At 32.3% G+C, this 22041-nt stretch overlaps 1 protein-coding gene and 1 non-coding gene across 2 annotated transcripts; one reads left to right on the plus strand and one right to left on the minus strand.

The window, feature by feature from the left end:
- The first annotated feature begins 699 nt into the window (after positions 1–699).
- Positions 700–11715, plus strand: LOC108486556 (biotin carboxyl carrier protein of acetyl-CoA carboxylase, chloroplastic-like). The gene is made up of 7 exons (XM_017790673.2): positions 700–965; positions 8136–8189; positions 8285–8451; positions 8536–8854; positions 8955–9026; positions 11142–11207; positions 11318–11715. The coding sequence occupies exons 1-7, from the start codon at positions 819–821 to the stop codon at positions 11339–11341; spliced, it is 849 nt and encodes a 282-aa protein (XP_017646162.1). The 5' UTR covers positions 700–818; the 3' UTR covers positions 11342–11715.
- Positions 11716–21689: 9974 nt separating this feature from the next.
- On the minus strand, positions 21690–21795 carry LOC128294439 (small nucleolar RNA R71). Its single transcript, XR_008284750.1, has one exon. It is a non-coding gene; the product is annotated as a small nucleolar RNA R71 (small nucleolar RNA).
- Positions 21796–22041: the final 246 nt, after the last annotated feature.

Here is a 22041-nt window from a genome sequence, read left to right on the forward strand (position 1 = left end):
GAAAGTTTTCAACTTAATAAAAGTCCTTTTTCTTGATGAAAAAGAGAAATTTTGATACTTTTTTCAGCCCAAAAGTGCTTTTGAGGCTATATTACTTTTTTAGCCTTATTTGTTCTTTTTTTTCCATTTTTTCTATCGTTAGAATCCATCTTCCTCTTTTTTTCTTTTGTTTGAACTTTAATCCAAATATATGTAATATTTTAATTTGTTAAGTTTATATTTTTATGTTATATTAATATTTAATATGAGTTATATATTCAAAGTATATTTTAAAATAAAATAATACAAATGTGTTAAAAGTATTAATTAAAAATAAAAAAATTATTTTAAAATAATATAATTGTATCAATATCTAATTATAAATATTTAATTATTATATTTAAATATTTAAATATAGTTTATATATTCTAGTTAAATTTAATAAATAATTAATATTAATTACTTAGAAATATTTAAAATTAATATTATATATTAAAATATTAAGAATAAGTTATAATAAATTATTTTTTATATTATTATTAAAATATCATAATATTAATTAATTTAAACATTATTTAAATACATATTTATTACTTTATAATATCATATATATATATATATATATATATATATATATATATAAAATAAACATTTTATTTCTTAAAAATATTTTTAACAACAATAATAAATACTCAAATTTTTAAAAGCACTTTTCAAAATCCCTTTCCTTTCATTTCTTCTCTGTAACTCTTTTAAATTCTTTTTCTCATTTCGTTTCAAGTTCTTCTCTCTTACAAATCCAATCTCATTTCTTATTCTCTCTGTCGATTGAAAAATAAATGGCCTCTTCACTCTCAACAACATCCTCCGCTGCCTTCACTTCCGTTGCTAAAACAACCACTGCCTTGCCTAATTCCACTAACCTTCAGCTCTCCATCGTCTCCTTTCGCTTTTCTTCGAGGCCAAACCTTCGATTCTTCTCCAAGGTAACTACCATCTTTTTAAATTTTCTCCGTTTTTGTAGTTTTATTTCTTTAGTATGCATTTTTAGCTGCTTTCAATCCGTTAATGCCAAATTCCATACTAGGAAGAGATAATATATATTATTCTGTGAATCTTTGCTTAGATTTTTCCCTTTTTTGTTGTTGCTATGAGAGAAGCAGAGTGTAAATTGGTGATCTCCATTGTTTGAGCAAATTTAAGCTTGAATTCTTGCCTTTTTGTTGTTAAATTTAGTAGCAAAGAGAGGAGAAGATGTTTGTTTATCTTTGCATTTAAATTTTCTTGCTTTCATAAATGTGTTCAATGCTGTTTTATTTGCATATTGGCCTCGTATATTAGGCTTTTTTTGTTATTATTGGATACAAAAAATTATTTACATTAACGAATTACAAATTATTTTGCCCGTTGTGAAATTGAAAATTGTTTATGTGTGCGACATTTTTAGTTATCTCCATGGTTAAACCAAACATGAATTTTCTTTCAGCAACTTTTGGAAAAGTAAAAGCAAATGTCCAGAAGGAAAATGGAATGCTTGTTTCTCTTTGAGTTTGCAATTAGATGGTTTTTTTTTTCTTGGTCATTTCTCTTCCATGTATTGTGCTAGAAATAAAAATTAGTTTATCCAATATTATGGGAATAGATAGGAAGGTAGGGGTAGGGGGAGGAAAGCGAGGAAATTTGTTCTTTTTTTTAAAAAATATTTATACAACAATAAGTAATAGCTTTTGCCATGTCACAGCATGGTCTGATCTTTCTGTCATCATTCACTGAAAGAGCAAAAGACTTGAATGTTTGATGCCTGTGCTTTCATTTGCATGGTCTCCAGGCAGCTTATTTGTGAAACAATATGTTTCTTGCGCCAGAAGTGCAGTTTTCTTCATTGCTGGTCAACTGCGCACCTTTTTGTGATAGAAGAGTTTTATGAATAAGTAGAGGAATGAAGGATTATGTTCTGCTGATTCCATTTTAGGCTGAACCTCTGTACCATAACATTACAACCATAAACTAAGTATTTCTTAGTGTTCTCTCATATATCATATGTTAAAAATATTATCTTGTTATTTTTCTGTTTTCTTTTTGTTTTTGGATAATACAACTTGTAAGTTTCAGGTTTTTTTTGGGATAATAGTAAATTGTAATTTAAGCCAAATACATTTTGTAAGAGTTTATATGAAACTAAATAAAGATTGGAAACTAGCTCTGTGCACGGGAGTTAAAGGAAATATACAAGCTAGGAAATTGACAATTTATAGAATGCAACTGGCTTTGATGCTTCAGATAAATTGAGGTATCATGTGTGGAAATCCAAAGGATGGAAACCAAAGCTTTACTAAGCAAAAATTCATTCTAAAGGATCAAAGCTTTTCTTATTAGTAGGATTAATGGAATTTTCTTTTTTCCGGCAGCTAGGAAATGAGCCCCATTGCCTTCTTAGTTATAACTAATGCTAGTTTTAAAATAATTTTAATGTTTTTCATTATTTTAATCTTTTTCATCGTGGAAGTTTGACCAAAATCTGAGTTATATGTTAAGTGCTAAATCCCTTAACAAGGTAAAATGCTTGATGACCTATTTTACAATACTATTCCGTAGTAGAAATTACTGTTAGAGTATAATGTCCTTTAGGCCCTGCTGACAATGAAAAACAATCATGCAACTTTTTTGTGGAATGGAGCTGCCCTTTAGAATCAAGAGATTATTTGTTGGGTTGCTATTTAGGATTACAATCCCAAATTCAGTAGGTCACTACAGATTGTAAAAAGCTATTGCTACGTATTATTAATCAATTGTTGACATCTAAATCTGATAAATGTTTTAGCCCTTTTTAATAAAGTCTATTGTGTCAGATTCATCATAAATTTGTTCTATCATCTATTCTACTGGATTAACTTATGCTTTGATTGATCTTATATTATACATGTAAATCAAAGAGTATACTAATTACTTCTCGTTTTAAGATCTATAGTACAAAATGTATTTCATGAATGATTTCTCTTTAAGAAAGTAGTTAACTTATTGTATCAAGAAAAAGTTTAAGTCTATTATTGAATTTATGTGTCACCATTTAAATTATTGGCATAGTTCCATTAACTTAGCTGACTAACTTAAGCTGATCTTTTTTCTTCTGAATGACAGTCCACATGTATTCGCCTAGATATTTTATGGTACAAAACACACAGATGTATTAAATTTAATCTTGTGCATGAGAATTAACTCTCAAAATATAATGCACTAGAAAAATGAGGTCAAAATGATTAAAGAAAGTATAATTTGTTTACCTTCATATGTTTTGATATATTGTGTGCAAGAGATGCATGAAAACTAATTCTCAAACTTAAAATTTAGAAGATACATTGATTTAAGAGGTTAATAGCAATGGAAAATAAAATTGCATAAAAATTATAATGTTTCCATTTGGAATGATGGCAAAAGGATGTGTGGATGGTGATAGTTTTGTGGACTTAAGAAAAAAGGTTGAGGACAAAAATAATGTTATACAATAGAAACTTTAGGACATAAAAATAAGAGAGTTTGGAACAAAAGGTTGTTACTTTTTGGATACTTCATTCTTAAAAAAAAATTAGCATTACTTATAGGAAAAGTATACCACTAAATATGATATGAAATTCCCTTAATTGCTAAAGATCCTTGGCTTGAGGATCTCTTTATTAAGACTTCACATGAAAAAATCCAATGTTCAAAATTATCTCCAAGTCCCTAATTTACAACTTCAAAGGCATTATTGACATGTTATATTAAATATTTAGGTCTATCATATTTTATTCCATAATTCTACACTCCCTTCAAGTTGTTGCATAGATATTGATCATACCCACCCAAGGTTTGATTTGAACAATCTCTTTGTGAGAATATTTGCCACTTATTGTGATGTTGGGATAAATGACATACAAAATATTCCAATCTCAATATTTTCCTTTATGAATTGCCTATAAACCTCAACATGCTTGCTTTTGACATGTTGGATTGGATTGTAGGCAATGCTAATGGTTGCTTTTGTTGTTACAATATAGCTTCTCATAGTCACAAGTCTTCGTCTTCCAAAATATGTTTAAGCCACATCATGTTGCAATCTATGTGCCATGGATCTTTAAATTGCTTCAGCATTACTACAGGTCTCCACATTCTGTTTTTTACTTATCAAAGTTGCCAATGTCCCCAGGCGGACGTATGATTACCTAATTTTTTTGATATGTAATGGATCTTGCTGTGGACTTCATGCTTTGTTGATTGTTCTTTCTGAAAAATAATCCATTCCCGGAAGGGTTTTTTTAGTATCTCAAGATGCGATAGATTGCTTGAAGATGTTCTTCGGGGGAAATGCTTGAATTGGCTTACAAAGCATACCAAAAATGCAATGTTTGGTTATGTGATAAATTAATCAACTTCCCAACTAGTTTCTGGTATTTAGATGTGTTCATTAGGGCTCCCCTATTGATTTGGGTCAATCAAGCTCTCCAAGTTTTTGATTTGGGTCAATAAGGGTCTTAATAGGGCAACCATTCATGCCAGTTTCTTGAAGTAGATGCATCACATATTTTCTTTTTTTTGTGACATTGCAATCTCTTTCCTTGATCGAGCTACCTCCATACCAGGAAAATATTTTAGTAATCCCAAGTATTTGATTTCAACCTCAAAAGCTAGGTAAAAGTACCATGGAGACCTCATCATTAGGAGTTAGATTGCATTTTACCTCTTCTACTTGAAAAATGGACAAATTAGTCCATGTACGTTAGACCAAAGAGCTAATTGGTCTTTACTAATAAAAATTTCATCCATTTGTTCTGTTAAAAATTAGTGTCGTTGATGGAATAACTAGACAGTGACATGTATCGCATGTATCTTATGCTGATATACAATGATCAGTTTTTAACAGTAGAAATGGATGAAATTTTTAATAGAAGGACTGGTTTGCTCTTTGACCTAACATATAGGGACTAATTTGCCCATTTTTTGAGTAGAGAAGGCAAAATGCAATCCGACACCTAATACAAGGGCCTCCATGATACTTTTACCCAAAAGCTTAGCATTTCTTCAATCTCTTCATTTCACTTGTCATCTCCTATGAGAATAATATCATCAACATATAGTATCAAAATTGTTATCTTCCCATTAATTGAATGCTTTCTGAACATGTGATCTTTTTATCCTTGAGTATAGCCTTGTTTCTTCACAAACTGAGTAAATCTCCCCACCTAAGCACTTGGTAATTGCTTCAACCATAAAGGCCTTTTTTAATTTACATACGTTCGATCCATATTTCCATTCAAAACTTGGGGGTGGATCCATGTTAATTTCTTCCTTTAAGTTACCATTGAGGAATGCATTCTTTACATCTAGTTGTTGGAGTGACCAATCAAAGTTAGTTGCAATTGTTAGTAGCACTCTTATTGTATTTAGTTTTGCTACAGGTGCGAAGGTATAGGTTTGGGTAAACCCTTTAACTACTAATTGTGTATTGTAAATATTTTGGAATCTCGACACTAGACGAATGTGAGGAAAACACAAAGAGCATTGATGATAGATTTTTGTAGGAAACAAATTTTGAGATGGGATACTTAACACAATTTCATGCTAGACTCAAAATGAGCTAACTTAGAATTAGGGAAACTCATGTGGATAGATTTAACATGAGGATTACCTAGAACTTCAGTGAGGTTTTGAACAACGAAGTATAGACTTTCGATAGTGTTGAGAAGTTTCAGTCCAATTTCTTTGACTCTGGTATGTAGCAGTCGAAAGAGCTTCTCCCCATAGATATTTAGGAACCCTATTAGTAAACGACAATGCCCTAGTGACTTCAAGAAGGTGTTTTTCTTTTAGTTATGCCATTTTGTTGGGGTGTGTCAATGCATGAGCTTTGATGTACTATACCTTTTTATGAGAAGAAATCCCCTAATACCATATTAAAATACTCTTTACCATTATCACTTCTCAAGAATTTTATTTTTTCTTCAAATTTTGTCGTTATCATTGTATGAAAAAGCTTAAATACATATTTTGCTTAAGATTTATCCCTTAATAAGTGTACCCAACTAAACCAATTATGATCGCCAATAAAAGTAATAAACCATTTTTTACCAGACATAGTAAAAATCCTATATGGTCTCGAAACATATCATTATGAATTAGCATAACTTGTTGTGAGGATTTATAAGGTCTAGGGGAAAGGATGATTGGTAATGTTTAGCCAATTCACTGATCGCACACTGATATGAAGGCAGCCTTTTAGTGTTTAATAAATTAGGAAGAAAATGTTTTAAATAATAAAAATTTGGATGTCCTAATCTGTAATGCTAAAGTGTAACATCATCAGAAATGGACAAAAGACCTCCACTTTCCCTAGCACTGCCAGTTGTTCTCCTTGAGGCCATGTCATGAAACTCGTGTTGAGAAGGGTAAAACTTAACACCAATCCTGAGATCATTAGTTATTTTAGTAATGGACAGAAGATTACAAGAGAATTTAGGGATGTGAAGGACATGATGCAAGGTTATAGATGGGGATATCACAATGGATTTGGTCCTAGCAATTGTCAAGAGAGACCCATCAACAATCTTGACTTTTTTATTCCCTACTCAAGGAATGTAAGTGGAAAATAATTGGGAGTAGCTTGTCGTATGATCAGTTGCTCCAGAATCTATGATCCAAGAATTTGTTTAGCTAGGATTAACACTGAGTGCATAAACAAAATTACTTTTCTGAGCCAAAAAATATAAGGAATTTGGGGAATTTACTTGGGATCGTGGAGATTGGAAATATTGTACGGGTCCTCTTGTTGTTCCTTTGTACAATGAGACAATTTTTGAGTATTTTTCTGCCCTTGCTCTTCATTTGGTGCTTCAAAGGCACAGCCACACCAGGGTTTTCTCTTGCTGCTAATTTAAGCTTCATTTTCCTTTGAAACATGGGCTGAATTTTCACTTGTGTGAAATATGGTGGTTCTGTATTTTCTACTAAGAGTGGAGCTTTTGGCCTCAAGTATTTTTCTCTCCACGATGGTTGTTTCAACCATAAAAGAAAATCAAGCTAGCTTTGATACCATGCGGATTTAAGGAAAAAAAAGTTGTGGACAAAAATTAGGTTTTAGACTAGAAACTTTAGTACAAAATAAGAGAGTTTGGAACAAATGGTTGTAATTTTCAGAATAATTTATTCTGAAAAAGTTCAACATAATATATAGGGAAGCATACCACTGATTAGGTATGAAATTCCCTTAATTGATAGAGATCATTGATTCTAGGCTAGGGATCTCTTTATTAAGACTTTACATAGCAAAAAAACCTAACGTCCTAAATTATCTCCAAATCCCTAATTGACAGCCCCAAATCTCTTATTGACAGATTATATTAATCATCCAGGTCTATCATATTTTATTCCATAATTCTATAAAGTTATAAGTTAGTGTTTGTTGTAGTTTTTACTAGATGAAACTATAATATGGTTCTTGTTTAACATAAAGACATGTCTAAGAGACAAGAAACTAGGAAAAACTGCAATTTTAATTGCATAGAGCTGATACTTTTTGCATAATTTGGAGGAGGATGGTTTTGTTAGAAGGACCAGTCCTGAACATTTAGAATAATCTGTCAGCTCCACCTGCAGACATGGTGATAATACATTACAATGCAAAGTTAAATGAATTCCTTTAGGACATTCTTAATGCTTTCATGAATGCAATTAAGTTCACTCCTTAGTGGTGATTTAACACTTTCCGATGATTGGCTAAACTATGTGAAGAAAATTTATGCAGTTACACATATTATAGTTGACTCGTGGTTACCAGATTCTTAATTGCTTGCAAAATAATGTGGCCAAGGTTTTCATTAAGTCTAAAAAGAAATTTTTTTCTCTCACCTCACTATTAATGGAGTTATTTGGATATAAACAGTTGGTTTTTTAGTCTCTATATTATGGTTGTCATCCATGCAATGTAATATGAGAGTGTGAGGCTCATCAATGGTTGAAAATTGACATCTTTCTACTTGTGCAGCTCTCAAACATTTTGTTTTTTGCTATGAATTATAGACATATAATAAAAAGAAAAACTGAAATTTTATGTTTTTCTGCCAAGTGCACTTTAACTGCTGATTTTCTTTGTTGAATTGAAAATGTTTCTAGTCTTTACATTGCAGAGTTTGCAACATGGTCAGAACTCTAAAACAGTGGTGAAAGCCCAACTTAATGAGGTAAACCTCTTTTAAATGATTTTGGTTAGAGTATCAGTTTCCAAGTTTTGATTCCATCTTAAACATGCTTTTGGAATCATCTGTTGCCTTCAAAGGTTGCCATAGATGGATCATCAAATGCTTCTGCTGCACCTACAATCAAATCAGGGGCACCAACAGCAGAAGCAAAGGATGCTAAGACATCAAGCGATGTATCTCCTCTAGCTATGGCCACAGAAGAGTCAATTGCAGAATTCCTTAATCAAGTTTCAAGTCTAGTAAAGTATGTTTCTTTAAGAGGTTTTTGGCTGTTTTTCATTTCCCCTAAGGTTGATCAATTTCATGGTTATTATATGTTTTCTTCTAGGCTAGTTGATTCACGAGATATTGTGGAGTTGCAGCTTAAACAACTTGACTGTGAACTGGTAATTCGGAAAAAGGAGGCCTTGCCACAACCACCATCTGCAGCTCCAGTTGTGATGATGCAGTCAGCCTCTCAACTACCAGTAATGCCTCCGCCCCCATCTGTCCCTGCACTTCCTGCTGGTCAAGCATCTGCTGCCCCAACTCCAGCACCTTCCCTAGCTGCTTCTAAGTCAGCCAAATCATCACTTCCGCCTCTTAAATGTCCAATGGCCGGTACATTCTACAGAAGTCCGGCTCCTGGTGAACCACCATTTGTGAAGGTTTGTATTCCATGTTAGGTTTTATTGTTTTAATGCCATTGGTATTATGTCTATCCTGCAGTTGATTCTCTTTGGCTCTTTGGACTTATGCAATCTGTAGGTTGGAGACAAAGTGCAGAAGGGTCAAGTTTTATGCATCATTGAGGCAATGAAGTTGATGAATGAAATAGAGGTAAGTTTTTATTCTTTCTGCCTAGAAAAGATATAATGATTTTAGTCATACAAATGTTAGTGTTCCTTTACATTTTTTCTCATTATTTTAGAGTACTTTGATATTCCTGATGTAGAATAATATTGATATATTTAAGTCTGAACTTTTAAAGAAAGTTTGAAATAGACTCTGAAGCTCTTAGAGACTTGAAGTTTCTTTTAATAAACTTCGAGTGTTCCAAGCAACACAGACTGGAATTTGATAACAAATGGGCTCATGAAGGTTTCTAGGTATCTTTTGGTTTATGAGGCAGAGATCACCCTAAACTCATCATATGCTTGACGGTCCAAACTATTAGGATACCAAGTGCCTTGCAGAGCCCCTTAGGCCTGCTTGCAGCATGTTTGCATACAGGGTTTTGTGCTGCTAGCTTAGAAGTTAATCAATTCCCTGCTAACTAACAGCTGTAGCATTTGGTCTAGTGGTTGAGACTTGATCCTTAGAGATGTTATTAGAGGGAGGTTGCAGGTTCAGTCTCTCGGGTGTCACCAGGGGATTGGGGGTGGACTGAGATTGTTGCCTTATGGGGGCTAGGGGTCACTTTAGTCTCATCAGGTGCTTGACAGCCCAACCTGTTGAGGTAGTAAGTGTTCCTTGCAAAATTTCTTAGGCCCACCCGAATCATGTAAATTTTATGGGGTTCTGTGCTACAAAGTACAAGCTATAAGGAAATAAAGTTCCTGCTAACTTACATCTATAATTTTTGGTCTATGGGTTGGGGCTTGATCCTAAAATTATCTACACAGTTGTGCTAATAATCTTTTTAATCAGATGGAATAAAGGTTTCCATCTTCCAAATGTCAAATAATGTCTTGCAACAATCCAAGAACCTTCATATAAAAGAAAGTTATAATCGTCCTGGTTATTAGCTCTTACCAGAAAGAAATCATTTCCTACATATACAAGAGCAAAATTCTCCACCATTCTCCAGATTTGCCTTAGTCCGTTCAATAAAAATTTGAAAACCACCTCCACAGTTCAAACTGTTCAATTCTTCTGAGACTGGTTGTTTTGGCTGCAAGGGAGTTGATGAAATCAGCACTTCCCAATCTTCCTCAGTACTATCATTGTACCATTCTCGAGAACATCATCCCATGTGAGCTTAGAAGGATACCTCTCATCCAAAATGGGATATTTGAAGCTACAGTATTCCCCACACAAAAGTGGTTCTGTGCTCTTCTCCATTTGGCTTCATCCTTCATCATTCGTATTCTCATTCTCCTCCATATGTCTTGTGCTTTTCGCTGCTGGTCAGCATAAAGGTAGCAAGCCCAAATGATAATAGGAGTTCTAATCTGCACCTAAGGGTCCTCTATCGTGTGCCTCGGTAAATTTACGAGTCAATTGCTCTTTTCATGTTTTTAAGAGTATGCTTTTAACATAGGCAAACTGGGAGGAAAAGATTCATTTAGTTGACATCAAGAGTTTTGTTTCTAATTTTGGTTAGGATATTTGAATATGAAAGGCATAAAGTTTCAATACTCCAACTAAAACTTGAGGCTAGCTTGACGAGTACTTTCTGGTTATTAGTGTTTGACGCTGCTGTATGTTTTCATTTAGATGGCCAGTTATGTTTCCATTTTTTGAATTGACCGCTTATGCTTCCTTGATAATAGTTTAACCTTAACAAAACTTTGATATTTACCCGTCAAAGGTAAAATGTTCCAAACCATGTTTATGAATATGTAAACAGTTTTTATAATAGATGGACAGTGGTTGAGGTTCATTGCATGCATTTTTGTGTTCTCTGTTGTATCATATATTGAGAAAAATTTGTGAGTAGCTATTGGCTTAACTACTTGGTTAATTAAAGCTGATGTAGCCAAATATAGGCAAATTGAGATTCAGCCAGTGGAAGGCATGGGTACTATTAGTTTTTTGTATCGGATCACTCTCAACAGCTAACCAGAAAGCTGCATTTTGATTCTCTTTGGTGATTACAGCCCATAATTGCAGCTGTTGTAGTGGCAGACTGTAATGTGTTATATGGCCCATAATCAAGAGAATGTTTTGTTATATTCACCATCTATGAAATTGTCAAACTGTCTCTTAACTGAAAAATGCTTATTGCTTTAGGCTGATCAGTCGGGAACCATAGTTGAGATCCTTGCAGAAGATGGCAAAGCAGTCAGCGTTGATATGGTGAGTATTCTGGACTTCCTGGATTCCAAGTAATATATATTGTAAATTTGAAGCAATTTGATTCTATTTCACCCTGTTGCTCTGACATTTTGTTTGTTATCCTTTAACAGCCTCTATTTGTGATTGAACCTTGAAACTGAGTAGGCAAAGCCAAAACGATGGAGTAAAATCTAGGGAGGGCATGTTGAGTTGTGTGCTTTTTTTGGTAAACGTTGTGGGTGAGGCATTGTTTTGTTGTGAGATAGTGATTTGGTAGAGATGCAAATAACCTGTTATCATAATGATAATGAAATAGTTACGTGTGATGAGAATTTATCGCTGCAGTTGGGAATAGTAGTTTTTACCATTTTTACGCATTTAAAGTTTTGGATTGGTTCAAAAAAAAGAAAGTTCTGGATTGGTTAAATTCTGAGGATGGTCCCTGTACTTATCTATTTGTCTGGATTTAGTCTGTCCCTGTACTTATGGATTTGTGCGGATTTAGTCCTCTACTTTTATTTGCTCCAAATTGGCCCCCCTACTTTTTGATTTGCTCATTCGGTACCTCTGTTAACTTTGTTAAAAATTTTGGTGTAATCATAAATTTAACCCTTAACCTTTGCAATTGTTATCAATTTGATCCCTACTCTTTTATTATCTTATAAAAATTATAAAATTGTGTTAAAAAAATTATAGACTAGTTAAAAGCTTTTATAAAGCTTTCTAAAGTGTGAACAAAGTAATGATAAAAATAACTAGATTAAAAATCATTATTCAATTATGAGTTTATTCTTACACAAGAGAAAAAATTAGGTTTCTTAACAATAAACTTTGAAAAAAAATTCCTCTCTTCAACTCCTCTCTTTCATATTTCTTCTCTCATAGCTTTTCCTAGTAACCAATAAGCTTCCGCATTTCAAAAAAAAAAAAAAAAAGAGGAGTTCAAGTCTTTTTTTTCTTTTGCATGATTTTTTTTTAGAGTTTTCAAAGAGCACAACCTCCGTTGGTGCAAGGGTCTTGAATATGATGAAACACCATTTTCATTGAAGATCATTCTTCGATTTTTGTGAAAAATACAACTTTTAACTTTTGTTTATGAATTTTCAAAAAAGATTCAAGAACTTTATTTAAAAGAAATTGTACTCAATGGAATCACGACATGCAAACCAAAAAAGAAAAATAAGTGAAAAAAAAAGTATATCCATTTTGAATGTCCTTGGACATATTTTTAATTGTTTGTCTCCCTATTTATAAATCAAATTCAGAGTTGCTTTTAAAAGAAAATTTTTCGGATTTACTTCCTAACTCATCCAATCCAAATTCTCATCCAAATGTAACTCCTACTTCAATTCATACTTCTGAATTTTTTTTTCATTTTAAATTTGTTCATTTTTTTAGTTATTTACCTTTTTATTTATTTTAAAATATGTATAATAATCACCTATATGCAGAAGTTGACGAGTTTGTATATTTTAGAAATAGTGAGACTGCATGGAGTATTAGTATCTATCATTTTAAATTTGGATTCTCATTTTACATATCGGTTTTGGAAGAAGTTGTATGAGGCTTTTGATACTCGACTAGACTTTAGCATGACTTTTCATCCGCAGTTTGATGGGCAGTCTATGTGGGTTATACAAATACTTGAGGTTATACAAAACTGTGTGAAAAATTCAGAAGAGAATAAGAGGATAGATGCTAAAAAGAAGGGATCACAAAGACGAAGAAAGGGAAGAGAAATTTACCTTAGTTTTGCATAAAATCTTCAGAAGAAGCTGGAGTGTAGCGAGAACTTCTTGCAGTTCTGCTTTTGTTTTATTTTTCTTGGTTTTAATTTTTGTGATTCGTAAAACTGGAAGAATGTTGATGAATGATTTAATTTCTTTTTTCATTGCCCAACCCATGAGCTAATTATCTTTGGGTTGGAATTATTTGGGTGGATACTGAATTATCTGTAATGCCTATGATATGATTCTGATTAAAATCATTGTTTCATTCGATTCATGTTTATTTTGAATGCATGTATGCAAGCTCTAGACATAGTTGAATGCATGATATGGTCTTAGATGGATTTGAATCTGAAAGGATTAAATACATCAGATTATTAATCGACTGATATAGACAAGTACTCGAACGAATATTTGTAGCACTCTAGACATAGAAGTTGCGATTTGTACAGGTGAGGAACGTTAGTGTGGTTATCATTCGTGACTCTTAGACATACACAAACTCAGAAATAATAACTAAAATCTAACTCTCGAAAGAAGTAGACTGTAGTAGTAATTCTCTGGGCACTAGTTTAGTGAAAATTTTGCCATGGCATTATTATGTTTTGAAAATATTTCATGAGTAATTCCAACTTTTATCATTCAACAACAGAAATACTCTCTACTTTTTCTTTGTGAATTGCCACGACGTTTAGATTACTTTGTCATTTTTTAGTTATAATTGATATTATTAGTTTATTTATTAATCCCTTTCATCACTTTATACTCTGTTTCCTTTGTATAGTTTTATTAGTTAAATCTACAGTAATAATACCAACCAATTCTAATCAATTTTCGATTCCTGTGGAGATGATACTCACATATCATTATATTACTTGAATCAACGTGTACACTTGCACATTTGCATTACATATTTACACGCAACAATTTTTTGCGCCATTGCCGGGAATCGACAATATTGGTTAAAAATTAGTTTTTATTATCTGTTTAATTTCTGTTAATTTAGTTTAATTAGTTGTTTTGATTTTTATTTTTTTAGGTCTATGCTAGTGCATGCATAGAAATATTTTGGAGAATACAAAGTATTGTTTTGATCCAGAGATCGAGAGAACCTTAAGGCGAAGGAGAAAAGAGCTGTGAGAGATGGAAAGAATTAGAAATGATTAGGTAAGAGAAGAGCCATTACATCAGAATGGAAGGGATGCTGATATTCCTCAAACTATAGATGACATAGACAGACCCATTAGAGAACATGTAGTGCCAATCTTAGATGATCTAAGTCCAGGAATTGTTAGGCTGCATATTCAGGCTCAACATTTTGAATTAAAACTAGTAATGTTTCAAATGCTGCAAACAGTGGGGCAATTTAGTGGGTTGCCTACAGAGGATCCAAGGTTTCACTTATGACTTTTTCTGGAAGTCTATAATTCATTCAGGCAGCAAGGTGTTCCTGAAGATGCCCTGCTATAACAACTCGGTTTAGACCCTAGTCGGAACAGTGGTTTCGGGACCATGAATCCAAGTCAAAAAAAAATTTTAATATTATATTCCGTGCTTAAAGTATGTGAATTGATATGTGTGAAATTTTCGTATGAAAATTTCATCATCTGTGTGCTCGTTTTATAAAAAGGACTTAATCGCATAAAGCGTAAAAGTTAAATTCTATAAGTTAAATGCATTAAATGACTATAGATTTTAATTGTTTGAGTACTTGAATGGTAATTATACCATTTAAGTGTTAGTGGACATTTATGGGAGTTGGTATTATTGAAATTTGTTTTTAATATAAAGGTTAAAATAGTAAATATGTATTAATATGTGATTAAGGGCCTGTTTGTTTGCCAGTAAAATGTTTTCCGAAAAATGATTTCTGGAAAATGATTTACTTTTCTGGAAAATGATTTACTTTTCTGGAAATGATTTACTTTTCTGGTGTTTGGATGAATCTGTGTAAAATATTTTCTGTTGTTTGGTAGATTTCCTGAAAATATTTCATAAAAGTCTTTTTAAATTAAACAAATATATATTTAAGAATTTATTATCTTTTATTATTTAATTGAGTTTATTATATATATATTAATAAATTTATGTTTTATATATTTAAACTATGATCATCTTTTGTAATGATTAATTATGATAATAGTTATTTAAATGTGTATTATTTATTATTACAATTGTGATCCTAATTGTACTTGAAACTAAAAAATTTAAATGACTAATCAAAATCAAAAGTAAAAAAAAATCAATATTTATATGTTTAATTTGATACCTAAGTCTACATTGATGTTTAATTTTGTACCATATTTTGTCCCAATTTAATATCTTAATTCAATTTCAATATTCAATTTGATGTTAAACCATTACAATGAATACTTGGGAAAGCACTCTAAATATAAAATTAAAATAGTTTAAATACCAATTTAATTATTGAAGTCAAACTAAAAATTACATATTAACTTTATATAAATACCAAATTGACTCAAATAAAAATGCATCCAATTGAGAAAAGAAAAGCAAATAGAAATGGAGCTATCTATAGGCACAAAAATGGAGCAAAATTTAAAGTAAAACGACTACTATAAAAATAGCAGATAAATCATCAATCTAAGGAAGTTAAAAGGTATCGGGTTATTATCTAACATATATATAATTTCAGCTAAGTCCTTCATGAATATAATACATAAATATATAGAATTTATTTTGTACTTCATATCATTTACACATTTCCCTTCTTTTTGTCATCAAAGTCGTCGTAGAGATGCCAATCTTTTCTCAAGATCATCAACATCAGTGGTAGGCTCGGACCTGCACCAAATCACCAACAAGATTTCTCAAAGCTCTGGTGTGTACCCAACGTGAATATGTTTCTAGAGGATTTGTGTGAAGGTGGAGTAACATACTCTCACCATACACAATACTTTCGAAAAACAAAGTAAAACATAAAATTTTGGTCAAATTCTGTCTCTCCACTATAATGATCATTTCTAGTTCCTTTACTTTCCAAAATATGTATTTTCAATCTTGAGCAGATAATTTGATGGCTTATTTTTTTCTTGTGATGATGAGACATATAATATTTTGTATACACAATTTTTTCACACATTAAAAGAAAAAACTATCAAATGGAGAAAATGTATAATTATTCATCAAATTGTACCAAAAATGCCAAAGACAATATCATAGGTTTTTAAAAAATAAGTGACCAAATTATCGTAGAACTAAAGTCTCCAAAAATGCACAGTATAAGACCTATATATTTTGACCTAAAAATTTAAATAGTCCATCTTTCATGCTAATTGGATTTTCATAAAATAGTTTTAAAAACATCAGTTTCAGATAATGCCATACTAGAAGGACTAGAAATGATCAAATTATAACAAAAGGACTAAATCAGACAAAAATGCATTGTACAGTACCTTCTATCTAATTTGACAATAAAATTTGAATTACAGTTTTTAGAAACATCAATTTTAGGTAATACCCTTAGTTCAATAATCATCTCCTAAGTATGGAAAGAAAGCATTAGGGGTGTAGGCTGGGGTTAGGGGGACTGGAATATACAGTGATATGAAGCTGTCAGGGATCAGACCCTAATCATTTGAACTAAAGAGTTTCGTACTCTACCAAACATCACATGGTTGTTTGTAGAGTACTTTGTGAATGATTAAGGAAAATAATGCTCAAGTTTTTTAAGTTCAATTAACAGACGCAGATCTATCTAGAGGATATGATAGGGCATAACAAAAATTTTTGAATTGTGAAGCTTTTGCTCGAAAAAAGTCATACATACTTGACATTAACCAGGGGAGCAGCATTCTTTGATGCAATCTGACCTTTGGAGCCGAAGATAACTATTAAAAGAATGGGACAAGGTTATGCCTTTATCGACACATTCTCGTAATTAGAAAAACAGAACATGTTACAAATTTTTTTATAAGGTCAATTTCAAGGTATGTTCTTAAGGTTAAAGACTGTATGGAGAGAGAATCGTCATATCCATTATGTGTTAGTCTACACACGATTTTTTGTTTCAAAAGGACTTCACGATTGATAAAAAAATATCGTAAAACATTTACCAAAGCAAGGTTTTGAGTACCTACCTTGTTCATTGTCACCATTGCCTTAGTTTCTCCTTTCATTCAAGTAGAAATTGAGGTGTTGGCATATAATGCCTGTGAACACATAAAATGAAATATGAGGTACTAGTGTACAAACTTTAACCACCCCAAGAACCAATGATTTATTGTAGAAACTCAACCTGTGTATGAGTTGCGACACCTCTAATTTGGGCACGACTCCCCTGCAAATTAGTTATCTGCAAATTCTAGTACCAGCCTCAGAAACACATATGGGAGATTAAATACAAAGGAATAAGATGAGGGTTTGGGGAATTAAGGGAATTACTTGAGCAAACACTAGTGGCAGAGTTCTTGAATTACAACAAATCATCTTAACATACAAACAACTTCCGTAAACATATGGTGAGCTGTTTATGGATTTTTTAACATTTGACATTACAATATGGTAATATTTAAATTTCTGCTTCTAGTAATGATAAGGTGTGCATTTAGCTGTATGTAAATATTTTGTGCATTTAGCTGTATGTAAATATTTTTATCAAATCATTTATAACTTGTTTTATATGACAACCTCGGTATGTAAATTTTAACCTACTTTGTGCAACTTTAATATAGTCATAATGCAAAATGTTTTAGCCCCAAAAGTTGCAAATAACTAACACATGCACCTCATACATAGCAAATGACAGAATTTGATGAAATAAAGCTAATTCAATTGGTTATCACCATAAACACAGTCAAAAGGCTTACATCCAAAACTTGAGAATTTTAAAAGCTATAAATCATAGAATAAGCTGGTTCTTATGCCATGCTCATTGAACTATAGCACATGCAAGCAAATCCATCATGCAAAGAAACTAAAATGTGTTGTTCTTATGTCCATGCCTCACATGAATAATCAATAGAATCTTCTAGGTTTGAAACAACCATTGAATTTTACAACTTCATTACCAATGTTAAGTAGATAGAGGAACCAAAGTATGAAATCAGAAAAGTTAACAATCTCACTAAAATAGAACTCGCAAATTGGGGGAAAGTTTCCTATTAGAACTGCTACCTCACTCCCAGTTTCCCTATTAGAACTGATGTACAAAATGGGGGAATATTTCACCCCAGTCAAGCGAATGACAGTGGGTAATCTTTCTCGTTCTTCCAATTGGAGAAAATAAAGAAAGAAGCAGTTGAAAGATGCAAAATCCAAACAGAACAAATAGATGCAAAAAATCCAAACAGATTTTTCAACAAAACAAAAAAGGAAGAAGAATATTTGAGTGAGAGAGGCGAAAAAAACATGAAATACAAAGCATAAAAAAGTTACCTGCACGAAGAAGGAGAAGGAAATGAAGAACGGATGAAGGAGAATTGGTGAGATTGAAGGAAGATTTTCTGGAAAATGTCTTATAGAAAAAAAATCGATAAGAAATTTTCCCTAAACCCAAAGCCATTTTACCCGTGTCTTGGAAAACATTTTGCATATGTAAAACCTTTTCAGTCAAATAAACACTGGAAAATCAGGAAAACATTTTTCGGAAAATGTTTTCTTGCAAATAAACGGAGCCTAAATAAAATAATTCATAAATTGGCCATGCATTATCATATTTTTGGCCGAATGTTGGAAGAAAATAAAGCCATGGATGAAGCTTTGAATGTTCGAAACTTTTGAAGCTTAATTTTGGGTATGTATTTTACTTAGTTTTTGATAATTTTTACGTTTTTGAGATCGTTGCTTTGTAAATTAGCTAGCCCATGTTTTAATTTTCGAAATCAATGAAGAATTTGTGATTTTCCAATGTTTATAGCTTGAGGTTTTTGTGTTTGATGATGAAAAATAAATATGTGTTAATAGATTTTCATATTTAATTAAGTGATTTTTAGTAAAAATGCCTATTTAGGATTAAATTGTAAATTTTGTAAATTGAGGGGTAAAAATGAGAAACAAATGAAAGAAATGGACTACTAGGGACCTTAGTGAAATTCGTCCAAGCATGGGTGTGGTCAAATTTTGAATATTTTGTGTTTTGTGAAATAGGGACTAAATTGTGAAAAATGTGAAATGTCAGGGGAAAAAGTGTAATTAGCCCATTTATGTGTTTTTGGATGAATTTGATTGAGTATATGATTAAATAATTCAAATTTGTATTGAATTATATCAAGAAATGAGGAAATCGGATTTGGATCGGGGAAATTCGAAAATTATCGAATAGTTGTTCCAGTCCGTCCGTTTTAGTACGAGGTAAGTTCATAAGTAAATAAATGTTGTTAAATTGAAATGTATGTGCATTATATGTGCTGAATTAATTTGTAAAGAAATATATATGTGATGCCAAATTGAATCGAGTTTTAGAAAATCTATTTCGATCATGGATTGTTCGAATAGGTGAAATTGAGAAAGTTCCGATAATGTGACAATGTCTAAAAAGCCCAGTACGAATCATGGGAATAGTTAGGATTCATATGTCATGACATAGGATTCGATATATGTTATCGTGTAAGACCACGTCTGGAACGTTGGCATCGATTTGTGATTTACGTGTAAGACCATGTCTGGGACATTGGTATTGTATATGATTTCATGCAAGACACTGTCTGGGATAGTGGCATCGATATTTGATTACATGTAAGACACGTCTGGGACATTGGCATTGTACGAGCTTATGAGTTATTTGAGTATCCTTATTGATTTTGAACGGTTCAACGGGCACCCCGAGAAATGAATAATCATGTGAAATTGTATCCGATTTAGGTACGTGTGATTTGTTATGAAATTTAGAAAGAAAAGGTGAGTATGTATCATATGACCATATGTGAAATATATGACAACGAATGATATGAATGTATACAAATGAATGATGTGTTATATATGCTCGTTATATGAAATTGTGGTTTTATGTTTCGGACATGAGATTTATGAAATATGAAACATGGCTTTGATGTATGGTTTCTTGGTTCGAAAACTTCAATAGATAATGAAATTAAAATGGTTGAGTTGGCTATATGATTCATATATGCAAATTTGGTTTATGTGAATAAGGGAATTATGGATGTTCGAGTTTGGAAGTGTTTATAAAGAAGTTGATATAACTTTATTTATGATTTGTAATAAATGAACATAGTTTGATTGGCGATGTAATGAATATGTGCGAGCTTGACCTATATGATTGAGTTAACAGTTGTTATTCAAATTTGAAAGCATGGTTATACGTTCATTGATATATAAGATAAGTAGAGTTATTTAATGTGGTTATATGAATTTACGAGTACAATAATTGTATATGTGATTGAGATTTGATAAATTCGGTTAAGTGATATTGATTTATAGATATTATTGAAATGATTTATTTGCTTATGGCTTAAGGTTATTCTATGTATTTTTCCTATGTTTATAGAGTTTCAGAGACTTGCTCGGGTTGGAAGTTGTTGGAGACGTCATCACACTATTTGGTTATCGCTTCGGTAAATTAAAGCTTTGAGTTTTGGTTATGTGGCATGTATAGGCTAGTTTTGAGATGGTTCACTTTGATTTGAGTATATATATAGCCATGCGAAAATAGCTTAATTATGATGCTAATATTGTGTATATTTGGTTATGTATTGAGTTCATTTTGGGAAGTATGATTCATGGTTTATATGTATGGTGTAATTGGTTATATGATTCGGCTTGAACATTGAGGTGAAATATTGGATGTATTTTCGACTTATGGTTCATATTCCAATAGGTAAAATGATGAGTATAACATTGATAATGTATTAGTTATTTGAATACGGTTTGAAAAGGAAAATAATGTGATATATTTAGATATATATATGTATATGGCCAAATGAAATGGTCATTTTGGTATGTTCATAGTTGGTAATTTGGTAATGTTTAACATGTGATTTTTAATATGCTTTGATATAGAGAATGAGAATGAAATTGGTTGTTGATATTATGGATTGATTGATACATGTTTGGAGTTGAATTTTGCTGAAAATGTTGCATATATGATGCTTAATTTTGGAATTGTAGGGAGGACCCAAATGAGTGGCATATTGGCCTTGTAAATGGCCTATTTTTGCCCACACGGGTAGGGACATAGGCGTGTGTCTCTGTCGTGTTACTCGAGGGCCATTTCGAAATGAGCCTGGGCAGACCACATGGTTGCGCACACACGGACATGTGCCAGGTCATGTGGCCAAGTCAGTTTCAAGCACGGGTTAGACACACGGGCGTGTCTTATGGCCGTGTAGACAAGTCAGTATGTATGCCCTGTTTTGCCACGGCCTAGACACACGAGTGTGGCTAATGCCGTGTGAAGCACACGGCCTGCTTTACACGGGTGTGTGGCTTGTATAACTTTGAAAAATGTTTAAGTTTTGAAAAATTTTGTATGTGTTCGGTTTAGTCCCGACCTCTTCCTAATACATGTTTAAGGTCTCGTTGACCTAAGAAAAGGGACTTTATGTTGATGTTTGATAATAATGTTATGATGTTTGTGAAACAAATGTTAAATGTTCAAATATGTCCGATAATGCCATTAACCCTAGTCTTGCGATAGATACGGGTTAGGGGTGTTACACCTGCGACTGAAGTTATTCCCTTACTTATTGCGTGATTGTTCCAGAGCATGGTTAAACGCATTACCGTTGGTATGATGGTGTCGTGGAATGAGCTGTGTTAGATGTTTATGCTAAGATATAATCCTCCTAACATGAATGCCAAGTTGAGGAACGACATTACATAGTTTAAACAATTAGAGGATGAAACATTATATGAAGAATGAGAGCGATTCAAGGAGGTATTGAGAAATTCCCGATGCATGGTTTCCAACATTGGACACAAATGGAAATGTTTTACAATGGATTGAAAGCTTATACAAGAATGGTTGTTGATGCATCTTCCAATGGGACTTTACTTGATAAATCATACAACGAGGCTTATGAAATTCTGGAAAGGATAGAAAATAACAATTATCAATACCCCACTACCAGAGTTGGAACTGGCAGAAGAGTTGCAAGAGTAAGGGAGCTTGATGCAATTACACCTCTAACAACTCAGGTATCATCTTTAAC

This window comes from Gossypium arboreum, chromosome 6 (assembly GCF_025698485.1).
Source record: "Gossypium arboreum isolate Shixiya-1 chromosome 6, ASM2569848v2, whole genome shotgun sequence".
NCBI classification, from domain to species: Eukaryota; Viridiplantae; Streptophyta; class Magnoliopsida; order Malvales; family Malvaceae; genus Gossypium; species Gossypium arboreum.